Here is a 12867-nt window from a genome sequence, read left to right on the forward strand (position 1 = left end):
GATTTATGAAAAGCTCCAGATATACCAACATTTCACAAGCATTTGAAGTTATAAAATATAAATGTTAGTTTAATCTTTTTAAAAATCTAGGTTTACTAATTAAAGTGTGTGAAAAATTATGAAACATTTTCATAAGAAACAAATTGGTGTCAATGAATAACCCTTTAATGAGTGACTAAACCTGCCGTTTTATCTGGCACAATCTTATATTTCACTTTTAACTTTTAGTTTCATTTGTCATCTTTAAATGTTCTGTTTGTAATTTTTTGACTGTACTAAAGCATAAAAATACCATAATAGGTTTGCAGGTATTTAGGAAACATGTTTAGTTCACATATTTTTTTCTCCGAAAAACAATACTAAAGCCAGTTATTTTACTTTGAAAATGTGCATTCCATGTCGGAATGTCTGTTTTTGTTTTGGTCTGAGTGATTCCGCCCACTGCCAGTTAATCCAATAGGATTTCAATACCTCGGGTTGCCAGTTGGGGAAAATACAGCGTATTGCAGGCAGCCATTGAAGCCAGCAGATGAACTGGATCAGTGATCGCAGATTCAGTATTTTGATTTTGGACTGTAGTACCCATTTCCGCCACTAGCTGTCTATATTACATACTGCACCTTTAAAATTGCATGAAATGTTCCTTGGCATCGTAACGAATCGTTCTTTTTTAATCTTTTCAATGAACCTCTTCATAAACGTGTTTGAACTACTTAATAGTAGGTCTGAATTATTGATTCACTTGCGAATCGAACTGAATCGGTCCGTGTGGAGCCCTTACTGTCCATCACACGTTTATATGGGAAGGCCCCGCCCAACAATTATAAAAGTGCGCATGTCATTAGCCATCCATCAGGCAAAGAGGGACAAGCGCAAGATGGAAAGGGAAGCACAATCATCCAAAGGCCCAGGAAACAACAGTGCAGTGTGTAGGTGGGTATGTTCTTCAGCTCAGTGGTTGTTGGATTGCTACAGTGCCACCAAGCAAACAGTTAGGGAAATAATATATTAAGACAAAGATCTGCAAGTATATACGAATTGTGAGACACAAGTCTCGTTTGTATAGCTGTCTCCCTCCAAATTCGCTGTTTAATCTATAGAAAAGACACGGGCGTCCCTGGTTGGTCAGCGTGCGTTCTGCGTGACGTGGGTCTCCAGCTGACTTTGGTCTCCAGCGCCTCTCTCTCTCTCTCTCCCCCCAACTCTTCAATCCGTTTACTTGCTCCAACAACTTCAAGTTTTTGGAGGCTCTAACAATGAATCGGTATCGCACACCGTGTAGACAGTCGAGAAAAGGCAGCTCAAATGTGGAACGAGAAGTCTGCAGGTAGTTTCGTGTTTTCGATCGGATGAAAAGTTCGTTTTTAGCCCCGATCATCTGTTTGAAAGAGTGACTTTTCCTGCTTTAACTTTTCTCGGCGCAGATGTTTACATCCGGTTAAGGCAGCGAGAGATTTGTTTTTGTTGTAGTAGAAAGACCATTGCAGTTACAACAAACATCATGATATTGTTATACTTCTGAACTTTAACGTAAACCTTAGTTTGAAGAGTCCGTTGCAAGATTTGTTAGTTCCTAAACGTGTAAAGTCCTACAGTTTCCGTGTACTGCCGTAATCAATAACACGAACGAGTGCTCGAGGGTTCAAAACTTCTTTCCTCCCTTTTTCATTTTTTTATTAAATGTTGCAGCTTTTCGAGAACTTGTGAAACACATGTGCTGCAGTTGTCAACAGATATATGTAATGAGCATGTTGTTGTGTTTTGCAGGCAGTTCATCAATGGATCTTGTCGCTATGGTCCGAGCTGTTACTATCTGCACGAGTTTCCTGCAGGACCTTCGTTTCAGGTTCAGTGTAGGTACTTCCAGAAAGGTGGCTGCTGGTTTGGTGACCGTTGCAGGTAAGGAGCCAGCTGGCCTTTTTTGAACACCATATGTTATTAGAAAAGTGGATTACGAGTTGCATGTCTTGCAGGTATCTCCACGTTCCTCAAGCCGGTGAAGGTTCTTCAGGGAGCAGCAGACGCGGTTCAGCACCTGCGGGGTTCCCCTCTGTGCTGGCGGGCCATTCTCTGGCTGACCGCCGAGGATCTGAGCCCTCTCTTCTCCCACCTCAAGGAGCCCACGGCCTGAATCGGAGGGGTTCAGAGCCTCTGGTCACAAGTATGAGTGTGCTGCAGCAGAACTTTGAATGCTTGACTACAGGTATTGCAGAGGAGGAAGAGTTTGGGGTTGTGGAAGATGGACCTCCCCAGCAAGGTATTACTGTTTATTCATGCTTTTCTTTGAAACTACACGTCACATTTTCCTTTTGTGAATTTAATTTTGTTGTCCTCTTCAGGTGCAATGAGACCAATGCAACAAATCAGTGCTACAGACTCCAGTTCTTCGCATAACTACAGCTCATCAACCTTTGTGCCTGGCGCAACACCTGCTGAAGTCCAAAAAGTAACCGTATCTGAAGCTGAAACGCAGGTCACAAACACTATATGTTTCCTTAGCTCCTTGACTGCTCTATTTGTAGATCATAGGCTTGGGTTTAATGAAATATTATTGGATTATAGGTGACTGGTTTACCAGAGAGACCAAATCAGGGTGGCTCTGCAGTGTCAACGGAGCAACAGCATTCAAGGGCCTTTGACCAAAGCAAAGATGTGGCCTGTGGCATCTGCATGGACAAGATTTCTGAGAAATCCACCACTCCGGAACGGCGTTATGGCATCCTACCCAACTGCAATCATGCTTTCTGCATCAGCTGCATTGTTACCTGGCGAAAAACAAAGGACTTCCAGGAAGATGTCATCAAGTGAGTTTTTTTTTTTTTTTTTCTTTTCTTTTTTTTTTTTCTTTTTTTTTTTTTTTTTTTCTTTTTTTTTTTTAAGATTGTGTTTTTATTTTTACATACATATATGTATGTATGTGTATGTATATGTATGTGTGTGTATGTATGTTAAATTTCTTTTGTTTAACTTAAATTTTTTTTTTTTTTAATTGAACAGGGGCTGTCCACAGTGCAGAGTGAAATCCTCCTTTTACATTCCCAGCAAGCACTGGGTCTGTGATGGGGAGGAAAAGGCATCATTGATAGCCGCTTTCAAAGAAAGAAGCCGGTTAGAATGGTTCACATTCATGCTGTCAATTCTTTTGTAATGTTTTATGTGATCCTTAACATTGATTCTGGAGTCTTGTTTATCTCTAGTAAGTTAAAGTGCACTTTCTTCATGCGTCATGGATGCTGCCCCTTTAAATCGGAGTGTATCTACAGCCATGACATGCCCCCTAATCATACACACCGTCGCAGGCGCTCAGCATCCAGGGTAACGTTTGTTTAACTAATTTTACTTTATTATTTGTGCATTTTATGTCCCATGTTTGTAAACTGCAGTTTGTAGTGGCTTTGTTTTTTGTTTTGTTTTTTATAAGTGGGAAATGTTCACTATGCCGCATTGCTAAGCTTGCTGTATTGAACATCATCAGTTAGCCATTTTAATCGGAGTTGTTTTTAGGACACAGCTGAGATGTTGGAGGACTTGGGCATTGATGGCATCCAACTTTGGAGCTACATCTTTGCCCTAACTTTGCTGGATGAAGACGATGAAGACCTTCTGGATTTTCTTGATGATTAAGGACCTTCTAGAGTCATGTATATGTTGGCTCAGCTTTGAGTGAACTTTGCTTATCTTCTGCACTGAAATCTAATGGTCTCTTTTGGGGGTTGGCTTCACTTTAGGTAGTCCTAAATGTTTGGCTAATTGTTTAGCCGTGTAGATTTACTATGTTTTGTGTGTGTGTGGGTTGTTGTGTGTGTGTGTGTGTGTGTGTGTGTGTGTGTGTGTGTGTTGTTTTTTTTTTTTTGAGTGTGAGTCTTTTGCCTTTAGTTTAAGGGAGTGGGTGGAAGGAGTTTGAATGCTCAAACCTCAAACTGAGTGTCTCTTCAGGTTTAGTTGAGGAGAAACTAGGGCAAAAAAAGTTAATGTTAACTGAATGCGTCATCACTTATTACAGCTTGCTTTTCACTTGTTGATCATTTAGTACTTCCATCTGTGCGGATTCCTGATTGTTGCACCCTTTTGTCTGATACCTTTATATGAAATTAGATTTTAATTTTATATACTTTGTGTAGTAGTTTACATTATTGCCAGTATTTGCAAAACACTAAATGTGCGACCTGTCGGCAGGCTTTTGATTATATTGTTCTCTTCAGCAGTGTTAACAGGTTATACCAGGACTTGATGTCACATTTTATTACTTTTACTACATGTTTATATTCAAAGAAAAGTGAAAATAAAAAATGTTCCACAGTTTGCCTTACTTGATCCTGTCTTTTTAATTTGTATGTGTGCTGCCACAGATGCTTTTGAGGAGGGTGGGGGGCACTTTGGAGAAGTTGAATTTATTTTCTATAAATAATTCCATTTTAAATTTAGACAACACTATGGCAAAACTGGTTCAGAATGTCGCCAGAGGGCTTCTCTATTGTAATTCCGCTCCAAACCTGCAGGAGTCTCCAGGATTGTTCTTAAGGATAGCAGTTCTTAAGGATAAATAAATGATTGATTCATGTTCTTGTGCCAGAATTATTATTTTTTTTGACATTTTAACATTCCCTTTTTAGGCTGCTGTTCCAGTGATCAAAGAATTACTAGATACAGAAATTTTGTTTTAGTATGCAAATTTAATTGCTTCTATCTTTTTTTAGTATACGTTTTTTAACATTTATTTTTTCCTTCCCAGTGGGATGAGAGCTCTGTGTCTGCTCTGAAAGTATTTTGTGAATGTGACCCCAGTGAGGTTTGTGGTTTTACTTGAAAATGAACTGCTTTTTAGATTTGTTATCCAGAAATGTTTCCATCACTATGGATTTGTTGTATCTGATCACAGGTGTGTTTGTCAGAAGCATCTGAACAGAGTTTATCTCAGTTCTGTAGCTGCCTGTTAGAACCGTGGCCAGACCTCAGTCACATCACTGCATGTGATCTGATCACACACCTTCTGCTGCCTAAAGTTAGTACAGTACATTCATAATTGGCACAGGATACGATTTTAAAATTATTTTAATCGATATATACTACTGGTTCAAAAAAATTTTTTAAGAACTTAAATGATTTTTATTCAGCAAGTACTATTAAAATAAACAAAAGTGGCAGTGATAAATACTTGAACTTTCTATTAATCAAAAAATCTTGATAAAATGTAAATCATATGTTCCACAACAATATTAAGCAACACAACAATTTGCATTATTGATAATAATAAAAATGTTTCTTGAGCTGCAAATCAGCATGTTAGAATGATTTCTGAAGGGTGATGTGACACTAAACACTCGAGTAATGGCTGCAGAAAAATATTTATAAAAATATTTCAAAATACTATTTTGTTTACTATATTTATGATCAAATAAATGCAGCTTTGGTGAGCATAAGTGACTTATTATAAAAACAAGAATTGAACCAACCTCAGACTTTTAAACTGTAGTGTGTATGGGGGTACATACATATATACACACACACACACACACACACACACACACACACACACACACATATATATATATAAAATGTAATGTATTTATGCATGGCACACACATTTGTTTATTTTAATTTTTTGACACATTAAAAACAATAGTTTGTGGAATGTAAATTTCTGTTCTGGTTACTGTTCTGTGGCCACAACAATCATGGCGGCTCCGGAAGTCCGTTTTTCACACTCGGCGCATATATTCGGTGCAACTTCCCTTCATACTTCCTTTTTCGAGCTCCGTGTGAAAGGAGAGGCGTCTCGGCAAAATGAGGCACGTGAGAAATGTTCATATATAATATATGATGTATTAAATCCTCTAAACTTTTTTTTTTTTTTTTATCGTTTAAAAGCTATAGAAGCAAATATATCACCAAGCAGTGTCAGTCAGAGACACAGATGTGTTTTCCTTGAGCTCGAGCAGCTCTTCAGAGCTAATGTACCGCGCAGCAAAGCGCGTTATCTGGAATGCAATCCGGTTTAATCCGACGATTACTTAACTTAATCAGAAATTATTATTCTTCTAACTGTTATTATTCATATCTAACCTAAGTAATATCGATATATTGATGTTTGATAAACGGAGTTTGGAGGCACGTTAATGGTTTGTTCATCGGTCAGTCTTACGTAGTCATCGCGATATATATGCACTCAAAACAAACTAGTCCTGCAAGTAATCATTGTTACTTATTTGTTTTTTAAACAGCAAGGTCTCAAGAGACACGTTGTACGAGGCTGTTCGGGAGGTCCAGGCTGGTGCCCGTCTTAAGAAGAGAAAGTAAGATTCCGGTGTTCTTCATTAGCTGACAGCATAAGGCCACACAAACCTTTATAAGTTTATAGTATCCAATTTTGTTATTTATAGTACTATAGGTTTTTATTTTATTTTTTGCTAGCAGTTATTTAAATTATGGACAGCTATTTTATATGTGTATACATGCATGTGTATTATTTATTTTTATTATTATTATTATTATTTAGTACCATTGTGTAGAGATTGATACTGATATCTCATACTAAACTGAACTACTGTCTAATAAATACATACTAGTGAAGCTTGAACACATACTTGTAGCGCTTGGTGACGTTACAAGTAACGAAGTATGTAGTAGTCTCTGAGTAGTTAATAGTGATCTCTCTCTCTCTCTCTCTCTCTCTCTCTCTCTCTCTCTGTCTCTGTCTCTGTCTCTCTGACCAGTAGTTATGGAGTAGTGATTAGTAGTCACTAGTACTATTGAAAATTCATTTCTGGTCAACACAAACTTGTTACTGCGTTACTTGATAGTAGTTAAACACCTATTAGTTCAATTAATAAATGTTTAACTGCTTGCCATTAAAATGTAACTTATGCTTAAATGTCAGCTGTATATTAGTTAACAGCCCCAAGTGTTTATCCTCATTATGTAGCGGTTACTTGCATACACAATATTTATAGTGGCTTTTATATTTAATTTCTTGAGACTGTGGAACTGCAGATCAGCTTGAAGAACTACGATCCCCAGAAGGACAAGCGTTTCTCAGGCACTGTCAGGTTCGGAAATTTACTGTATCACCCAGCCTTCTGTCTGCCTGCCCTTTGCTCTGCCTGAATAAATGTCTGGATATCTTGACATGAATTAATTACTCAATTAAATTTTATGAATGGGGAGGTTAAAGGCAGGCAGTAGAGAACAGCCTCGGGTAGTCTGTCTGAACCATCCATTCTCTGGGTTGGTTAAGCAGGCGGACCCCTACCCTGGGTCTTAAAACATGAGGGGAGGCTATAGGTGACGGCGTTCATGCCGTCATACCTAAGCCGACCATTTTGTTAAATGCCTGTGCTATCAACACCTGATTACAGCTGAGGTGGTATGGGTAAGAGTCTTCTGTTCTGCCTCACATTGGTCAAAAGGGGTCTTATATCCTTCTTGTTTGTCAGTAAGTCTTTTCCATTGCACCTCGCAGGCTGAAGACCACCCCACGTCCCAAGTTCTCCGTGTGCATCCTTGGTGACCAGCAGCATTGTGATGAAGCCAAGGCCGCTGAGCTTCCACACATGGACATCGAGGCTCTTAAAAAGCTCAACAAGAACAAGAAACTGGTCAAGAAGCTGGGTGAGTTTCCTTTCAAGAGAACATTAGCGATAAGACATGCATGTGTTCAGTGCTATAGTCTGTGTTCTGGATTGAACCTACATATTAATGCATCTTGTTGGTTCTCTTTTTAGCAAAGAAGTACGATGCTTTCCTGGCTTCTGAGTCTCTGATCAAGCAGATTCCTCGTATCTTGGGACCTGGCCTCAACAAGGCTGGAAAGTTCCCCTCTCTGCTCACCCACAACGAGAACCTGGCCACCAAGGTGGATGAAGTGAAATCCACCATCAAATTCCAGATGAAGAAGGTATGTTTTATTAAAGAGATTGATTTTGCTCATCAATGGAAACCTTGAATTGATAAAGTGACAATAGAGAAAAATTCTGAAAAAATGTGACTGTTTGCCATACTGTATAAAAACATGGACGTAGTGTCCGTGACGTCACATGTACCTTTTAATAGATTATCCCAATGTTACAGTTTTTACTGTATTTTTGTTCAAGTAAATGGAGCCTTGTTGAGCATGAGACTTGTTTCAAACACATTTTAAAAAATTCATACAGACCCCATATTTCCTGAAGTGTATATTTCTAATTTTAATCACGATATGTTGTACATGCTGATTGAGAGACTTCATTTTAAGAACTCCTGAATTTGTATTACTTGAAGTTGATAATGGTCTTCTGTCACGTTCAGGTTCTGTGTCTGGCTGTGGGCGTTGGTCATGTCAGGATGACTGAGGAAGAGCTGGTCTACAACATCCACCTGGCTGTGAACTTCCTGGTGTCTCTGCTGAAGAAGAACTGGCAGAATGTCAGAGCGCTCTACATCAAGAGCACCATGGGAAAGCCACAGCGCCTCTATTAGAGACTCTGTTCCTCAGTTTTCTACAATAAATGAGTTGATCCAAATCTTGTCTGTTGTTGTGTCTTTCCTAATGTCCTTTCAAATGAGTGCTCTTTCTACGTGTTCATTTGATCAGTATTATTGTGAAAGTTGCACAAATTAATTAGAATTGTCTCAAAGGTTTTTAGAATATTTATAGACTGAGGAGGCTGTAGTGCCATGTAGCTCTTGGAAAAAGCTTGATGTAAAACTGCTTCACATGCATAAATTAAGAATTTTATATTAAATTGGCTAAAATATTAAAGGCACCTTTTGCAAGATGGCTCACCCTCATGGGGTATTGTAGCATGCACACCATATTTTGCCGTTTTGTAGCTTTAATTTTCGCTCAGTTCTGGTTTTGTCATAGTAGTGTCTGTGGCAGCCATGACTTCTCTCAAACAGCGTCATTAGTCTGCCAGTTTCCTTGACTATCTCTTAATGAGATTAAGTAGTGTCTGTTAGGAGTAAGGAGAGGTGGAGAGCAAGAAATCACAGCAAACGTCATGGTAAGCAAGCTTTTGTCTCTATTTTCTACACTTTGTTCACGTTACCTTGAGCAGTAGCAGTAAATCTGCATGTGAGATGGGTGATTATTGAGGTTGGATTGCATTTAAGTGTAAGTAGATGGCTTTTGTTCATAGGCAAGAATATGTAGGCAGAATTAATAACTTCTGTAGAAAACTTGTTTGTAATGTTTAAAACCAATGTTTTACTTAATGTTGCTGGAGAAATAAGCATACACATCTGTTAAGCTACTATAGTCTGGATCTATTTTTTTTTTTTGGACTCTTCTTTATTTTGCGACTTGGAATTAATGTAAAAATGAACTAAATGTTTTGAAAACTTTTCAACATTTTCTTAAACTCTAATCCAGTCATTACTATATTTTTATAACATTATGTACTATAGTATATATAACGATATATTTTGTTAAATAAGATGTCTGGTCAGGCCTGTGAAGAAAAGCAAGTCCTGACCAACAAGCAGACAGAGACCAGTGAGAATGACTCTGAGGAGGGTAATGCCTCAACAAAACAATTTACTTACCATACTTTCCTGCTATATATGGTATATTAAAGTTTAAGTGACTTTTTGTCTTCTGAAGGGTCTAGACATGAGGACCAAATGGCTTTAGAAGAGTCGTCTGTTATGGTGAGGCTGGGTCCTAACAGGTGATTTACTCAGACATAAACAAAAGCTAGCTTTTTAGTTATAAAGTTTCATCAGCCATTTATTTTGGTTATTCAAATATTTTATTTCTGATTTGTGGACATAAATTCCAATAATGTCTGTTATTTCACTCTATCATAGTGTTGATATGACAGAGGAGGAACTGGAGGTTGGTCTTGTTTGATTTAGATACATACATACATAGGATACATAAATGGACATTTGTACCATCAACATGAATTGGTGGTTTTGAAGAGTTAATTTTTTTTAATAATTATTAATATTTAATTTAGCTTTTCATTACTTTACAATCCCCTACACAGGCTGCTTTCTCTCAGCTGTCTCTGGCCTTTCGCTGTGACCAGTACACGCTGTGTCAGAGGCTGGAGATGGAGGAACACGCTCGGGACAATGCTGAGGACAACCTCAAACTGGAAGTGGAAAGAGGCATGGAAGTGCTTGAAGTATGACTACTATATTCTGAGAATATATTAATCATTGCTTTTTTGGATTTAGCCTATGCCAATTCTAGGATTGTATTTGTATCACTAGACACTCAAGGGAATGTGTTTAGATATCAAACGTGCCGGGCTTCTCCAGCATCTTGAGTTGTCTCTTAACATTATCGGGGGCACCATCGGACGAATCTCCAAGACAGCAGAGGTTCTTGGGGCTGTGCATCAGGTATCGATCGATACTAGATTTTACTCTGGTAGTACAATAGATCCCTTTAGACTGGTGGTTCAATAAATATTTTAATATGTTAAATCCCATTCTGTTTCTGTGAGTAGGAGGCTAAAGTGAGCCGTGCAGTGGAACTCATGGTGGCTCATGTGGAGAACCTGAAGGGCCATCATGTGAGGAACAGCATTGAATTGGAGGAGATGAAGAAACAGATGGAGAAAAGCAGCAGAGAGCGGCACGTCTGTGAGCAGAGGGGTAGGAAACACCCATTCAGTTCCTTCACAATGTTAAAGTTATGATGCGTCCACTAGCATTTTGGAAAAAAATGTATCTGTGTCACTGCAGAGGAAACTGAGGCTATTGAAAAGCTGGAAAAAGACCTACAGAAGGTATTGACGGCATACTTGTTTGGCTTTCATCCTGAAAAATGATTTTATTGTTTGTTTTCTTGATTGAAGTAGATATATAAATGGTTTATTGTTCAGATGTGAATTATATGATTTGTTTAGAGTATCATCTAATAATAATCTCTTTCTTTTGTCTCACTCTCAGCCACAGTTACGGCGTAGAATCAGTACAAACATCATTGCAAAGCAAATCCAGGTCAGTGCACAATGAGTCTCATCCATTCTAGTCTAAATTTAATTTAAGAGCACTTGTAATTTTCTTTTCTCTTTTATTTGAAGGCAAAAAGTGAAGGAGTCAGAAGCTATATTATCTTCAGTGACCAGTGAGATTAGTGAAGAGATCAAATCAACCACAAAGAAACCTGACCACACAGATGACTGCCAAATGAATAGAGGGTAATTTGGATACATTTGTATATTTATAGTTGCAATGTAACAGAAATTGTGACATGTCTTTTCTTCTGTATAGACAGCTGGAGGGATGATGTATTTTTGTAGGCCAAAACCCAGAAACAAGTTAGCATTTTAGCACTTCCAGTTCTATCGTCCTGAGGTCATTGCCCTTGTTTCACTGGGTTTTGGTTAAAAGCTTAAAATAATGTCTGTGGTTAACACAAGTTCAAGATATTTTTATGTATTCTATGACCTAAAATACAAAAAAATTGAAAGATTAAAGATGTTTTTTTCTTTTTAAAGCTTTTACTTGTCTTGAAAAAGGCAGGTGCTAACAAGTGGTTAAATGGGACTGCAGAAGTTGTTAAATGGCATCACATCGCACTGGTTAACTCATCTAATAACTAGTCCACTTTCACAGCCTCATTGTGTTTATAATCGCACTCTTGCAAACTATTCTAACTCAAATTTTCAGAGTAAACAGACTGAAAGAGTTGTCATGCGATCGTGGTGTAGTTCATTTATAGTCTGCATTTAGATTTTTACTTCTGCCTTTTTTATTTACATCAAAATAAATGAAAGTTGTGTTCATTTGTAAACATTATAATGATGAACAGAATGTGTAAGAATCATAAACTTTTGTTGGTTTGAGCTTATTGTGCACAATTGTTAACATGAAATCAAATTTTAACCTGTTGACTGACTTTATACAGATTTCTAAAGGATAAAAATTAAGTCCTGTTTCATATCCTGTTTTACTTGGGAATACATAACATTTTGGAAATGAAATAGGTTGTGAATGATGTTTTATGCTGAAATACTACAGTATGAGTGTGATTAATAACCACATCCAAAGTCTCACATTTCCATAGGCAAGAACCTCAAGATGACAGTCCCTCACAAACTGTCACGGTGGATGCTACTGAGAAGATCCTCCCAAATTCATCCCAAACAGACTCTGAGGCTTGAGCTGGACCCCACCTTTGTAAAAAAGTAGGTCACCGTAAACATGGGCATCTTAAACTTTTTTTTTTTGACAGTCCTGGAGAAGAAATCTCATGAATAAATGAACCTTTAATGTAACATTACTGACATAAACAAACCACATGCATTTAGTGCTAATATTAAGTCTGTTACAGTCAAAGAGTGGTGTATTAACCGTTTCATCATGATTAAAATAACAGAAACACAAGTTCACTGCCAGTGTTACCTCATCAAAGGCTGAGGAGGAAGGCATCACTGGAGCACAGTCATGCCTGGCTCAAGAGATCTGAGAGCTACCTCCGAGACTGTAATACATGTGTCAGTAGCTTGTGAGTTACAAGTGATATTCATTTGCATGCTGCTTTTTCAGTTACTCTTGTATTTATTCAATTATTAATCCATTCATTTCTCGGTGCTAACTGATCATTTGTATTGTTTGTGACTCCATCTGCAGACGGCGCCCTCTTATGCAGGGGATGTATCATTGCCGCTGGATAATTCTTGCCATTTACCTCACTGTTCTTTGCTCCATCATTATATTAGCCATATTAGTATGGTTGCTGCAAACACCCATCTTATGGATGTAAAAATTATAATTATAGAATATGTTAAAAGCACTGTTGATAGCTTTTAGTTACCATTTGCAAGACGTTTTAACTTTGTTTTATGGGAAGCTATTGCATGTATAGTTTGAAATTATCTCAGAATAAAATTCATGCACTAGCACTCATGTCAGTGTATGCTCCATATCCGT

The 12867-nt window shown here is 37.9% G+C and overlaps 3 protein-coding genes across 5 annotated transcripts; all 3 read left to right on the forward strand.

Moving 5' to 3' along the window:
- The first annotated feature begins 789 nt into the window (after nucleotides 1-789).
- LOC109067204 (probable E3 ubiquitin-protein ligase makorin-1) lies at nucleotides 790-4309 on the forward strand. 2 transcript variants are annotated; one of them, XM_042762214.1, is made up of 8 exons: nucleotides 790-933; nucleotides 1768-1899; nucleotides 1974-2257; nucleotides 2340-2473; nucleotides 2563-2804; nucleotides 2998-3108; nucleotides 3198-3315; nucleotides 3505-4309. In XM_042762214.1, the coding sequence occupies exons 1-8, from the start codon at nucleotides 800-802 to the stop codon at nucleotides 3622-3624; spliced, it is 1275 nt and encodes a 424-aa protein (XP_042618148.1). In that variant the 5' UTR covers nucleotides 790-799; the 3' UTR covers nucleotides 3625-4309. The 2 variants fall into 2 exon arrangements, with proteins under 2 accessions (XP_042618148.1, XP_042618149.1); XM_042762215.1 differs by lacking the exon at nucleotides 790-933 and adding an exon at nucleotides 1185-1327.
- Nucleotides 4310-5679: 1370 nt separating this feature from the next.
- Nucleotides 5680-8498, forward strand: LOC109067206 (60S ribosomal protein L10a). Its single transcript, XM_042762224.1, has 6 exons — nucleotides 5680-5789; nucleotides 6222-6294; nucleotides 6967-7046; nucleotides 7460-7608; nucleotides 7722-7894; nucleotides 8284-8498. The coding sequence occupies exons 1-6, from the start codon at nucleotides 5785-5787 to the stop codon at nucleotides 8452-8454; spliced, it is 651 nt and encodes a 216-aa protein (XP_042618158.1). The 5' UTR covers nucleotides 5680-5784; the 3' UTR covers nucleotides 8455-8498.
- A 147-nt stretch (nucleotides 8499-8645) lies between these two features.
- LOC109067167 (inositol 1,4,5-triphosphate receptor associated 2) lies at nucleotides 8646-12838 on the forward strand. 2 transcript variants are annotated; one of them, XM_042762222.1, is made up of 12 exons: nucleotides 8646-9493; nucleotides 9581-9647; nucleotides 9787-9814; nucleotides 9969-10109; nucleotides 10198-10329; nucleotides 10437-10584; nucleotides 10675-10718; nucleotides 10882-10932; nucleotides 11014-11132; nucleotides 12002-12122; nucleotides 12314-12442; nucleotides 12568-12838. In XM_042762222.1, exons 1-10 carry the CDS (start codon nucleotides 9415-9417, stop codon nucleotides 12096-12098), a joined length of 906 nt encoding a protein of 301 aa, XP_042618156.1. In that variant the 5' UTR covers nucleotides 8646-9414; the 3' UTR covers nucleotides 12099-12122; nucleotides 12314-12442; nucleotides 12568-12838. The 2 variants fall into 2 exon arrangements, with proteins under 2 accessions (XP_042618156.1, XP_042618157.1); XM_042762223.1 differs by lacking the exons at nucleotides 12314-12442; nucleotides 12568-12838 and having other exon boundaries at nucleotides 11986-12107.
- Nucleotides 12839-12867: the final 29 nt, after the last annotated feature.

This window comes from Cyprinus carpio, chromosome A8 (assembly GCF_018340385.1).
Source record: "Cyprinus carpio isolate SPL01 chromosome A8, ASM1834038v1, whole genome shotgun sequence".
Lineage (NCBI taxonomy): Eukaryota > Metazoa > Chordata > Actinopteri > Cypriniformes > Cyprinidae > Cyprinus > Cyprinus carpio.

Excerpts from the sequence above, each read along its gene's own strand:
- LOC109067167 (XM_042762222.1), top strand. The coding sequence starts at position 9,415 with ATGTCTGGTCAGGCCTGTGAAGAAAAGCAAGTCCTGACCAACAAGCAG. Across the intron at positions 9,494-9,580 it reads TGAGAATGACTCTGAGGAGG|GGTCTAGACATGAGGACCAA; the intron begins GTAATGCCTCAA and ends TGTCTTCTGAAG. Across the intron at positions 9,648-9,786 it reads GTGAGGCTGGGTCCTAACAG|TGTTGATATGACAGAGGAGG; the intron begins GTGATTTACTCA and ends ACTCTATCATAG.
- LOC109067206 (XM_042762224.1), top strand. Across the intron at positions 6,295-6,966 it reads CCCGTCTTAAGAAGAGAAAG|TTTCTTGAGACTGTGGAACT; the intron begins TAAGATTCCGGT and ends TTTTATATTTAA. Across the intron at positions 7,609-7,721 it reads GAAACTGGTCAAGAAGCTGG|CAAAGAAGTACGATGCTTTC; the intron begins GTGAGTTTCCTT and ends TTCTCTTTTTAG.
- LOC109067204 (XM_042762214.1), top strand. The coding sequence starts at position 800 with ATGGGAAGGCCCCGCCCAACAATTATAAAAGTGCGCATGTCATTAGCC. Across the intron at positions 2,474-2,562 it reads TATCTGAAGCTGAAACGCAG|GTGACTGGTTTACCAGAGAG; the intron begins GTCACAAACACT and ends ATTGGATTATAG. Across the intron at positions 2,805-2,997 it reads TTCCAGGAAGATGTCATCAA|GGGCTGTCCACAGTGCAGAG; the intron begins GTGAGTTTTTTT and ends TTAATTGAACAG.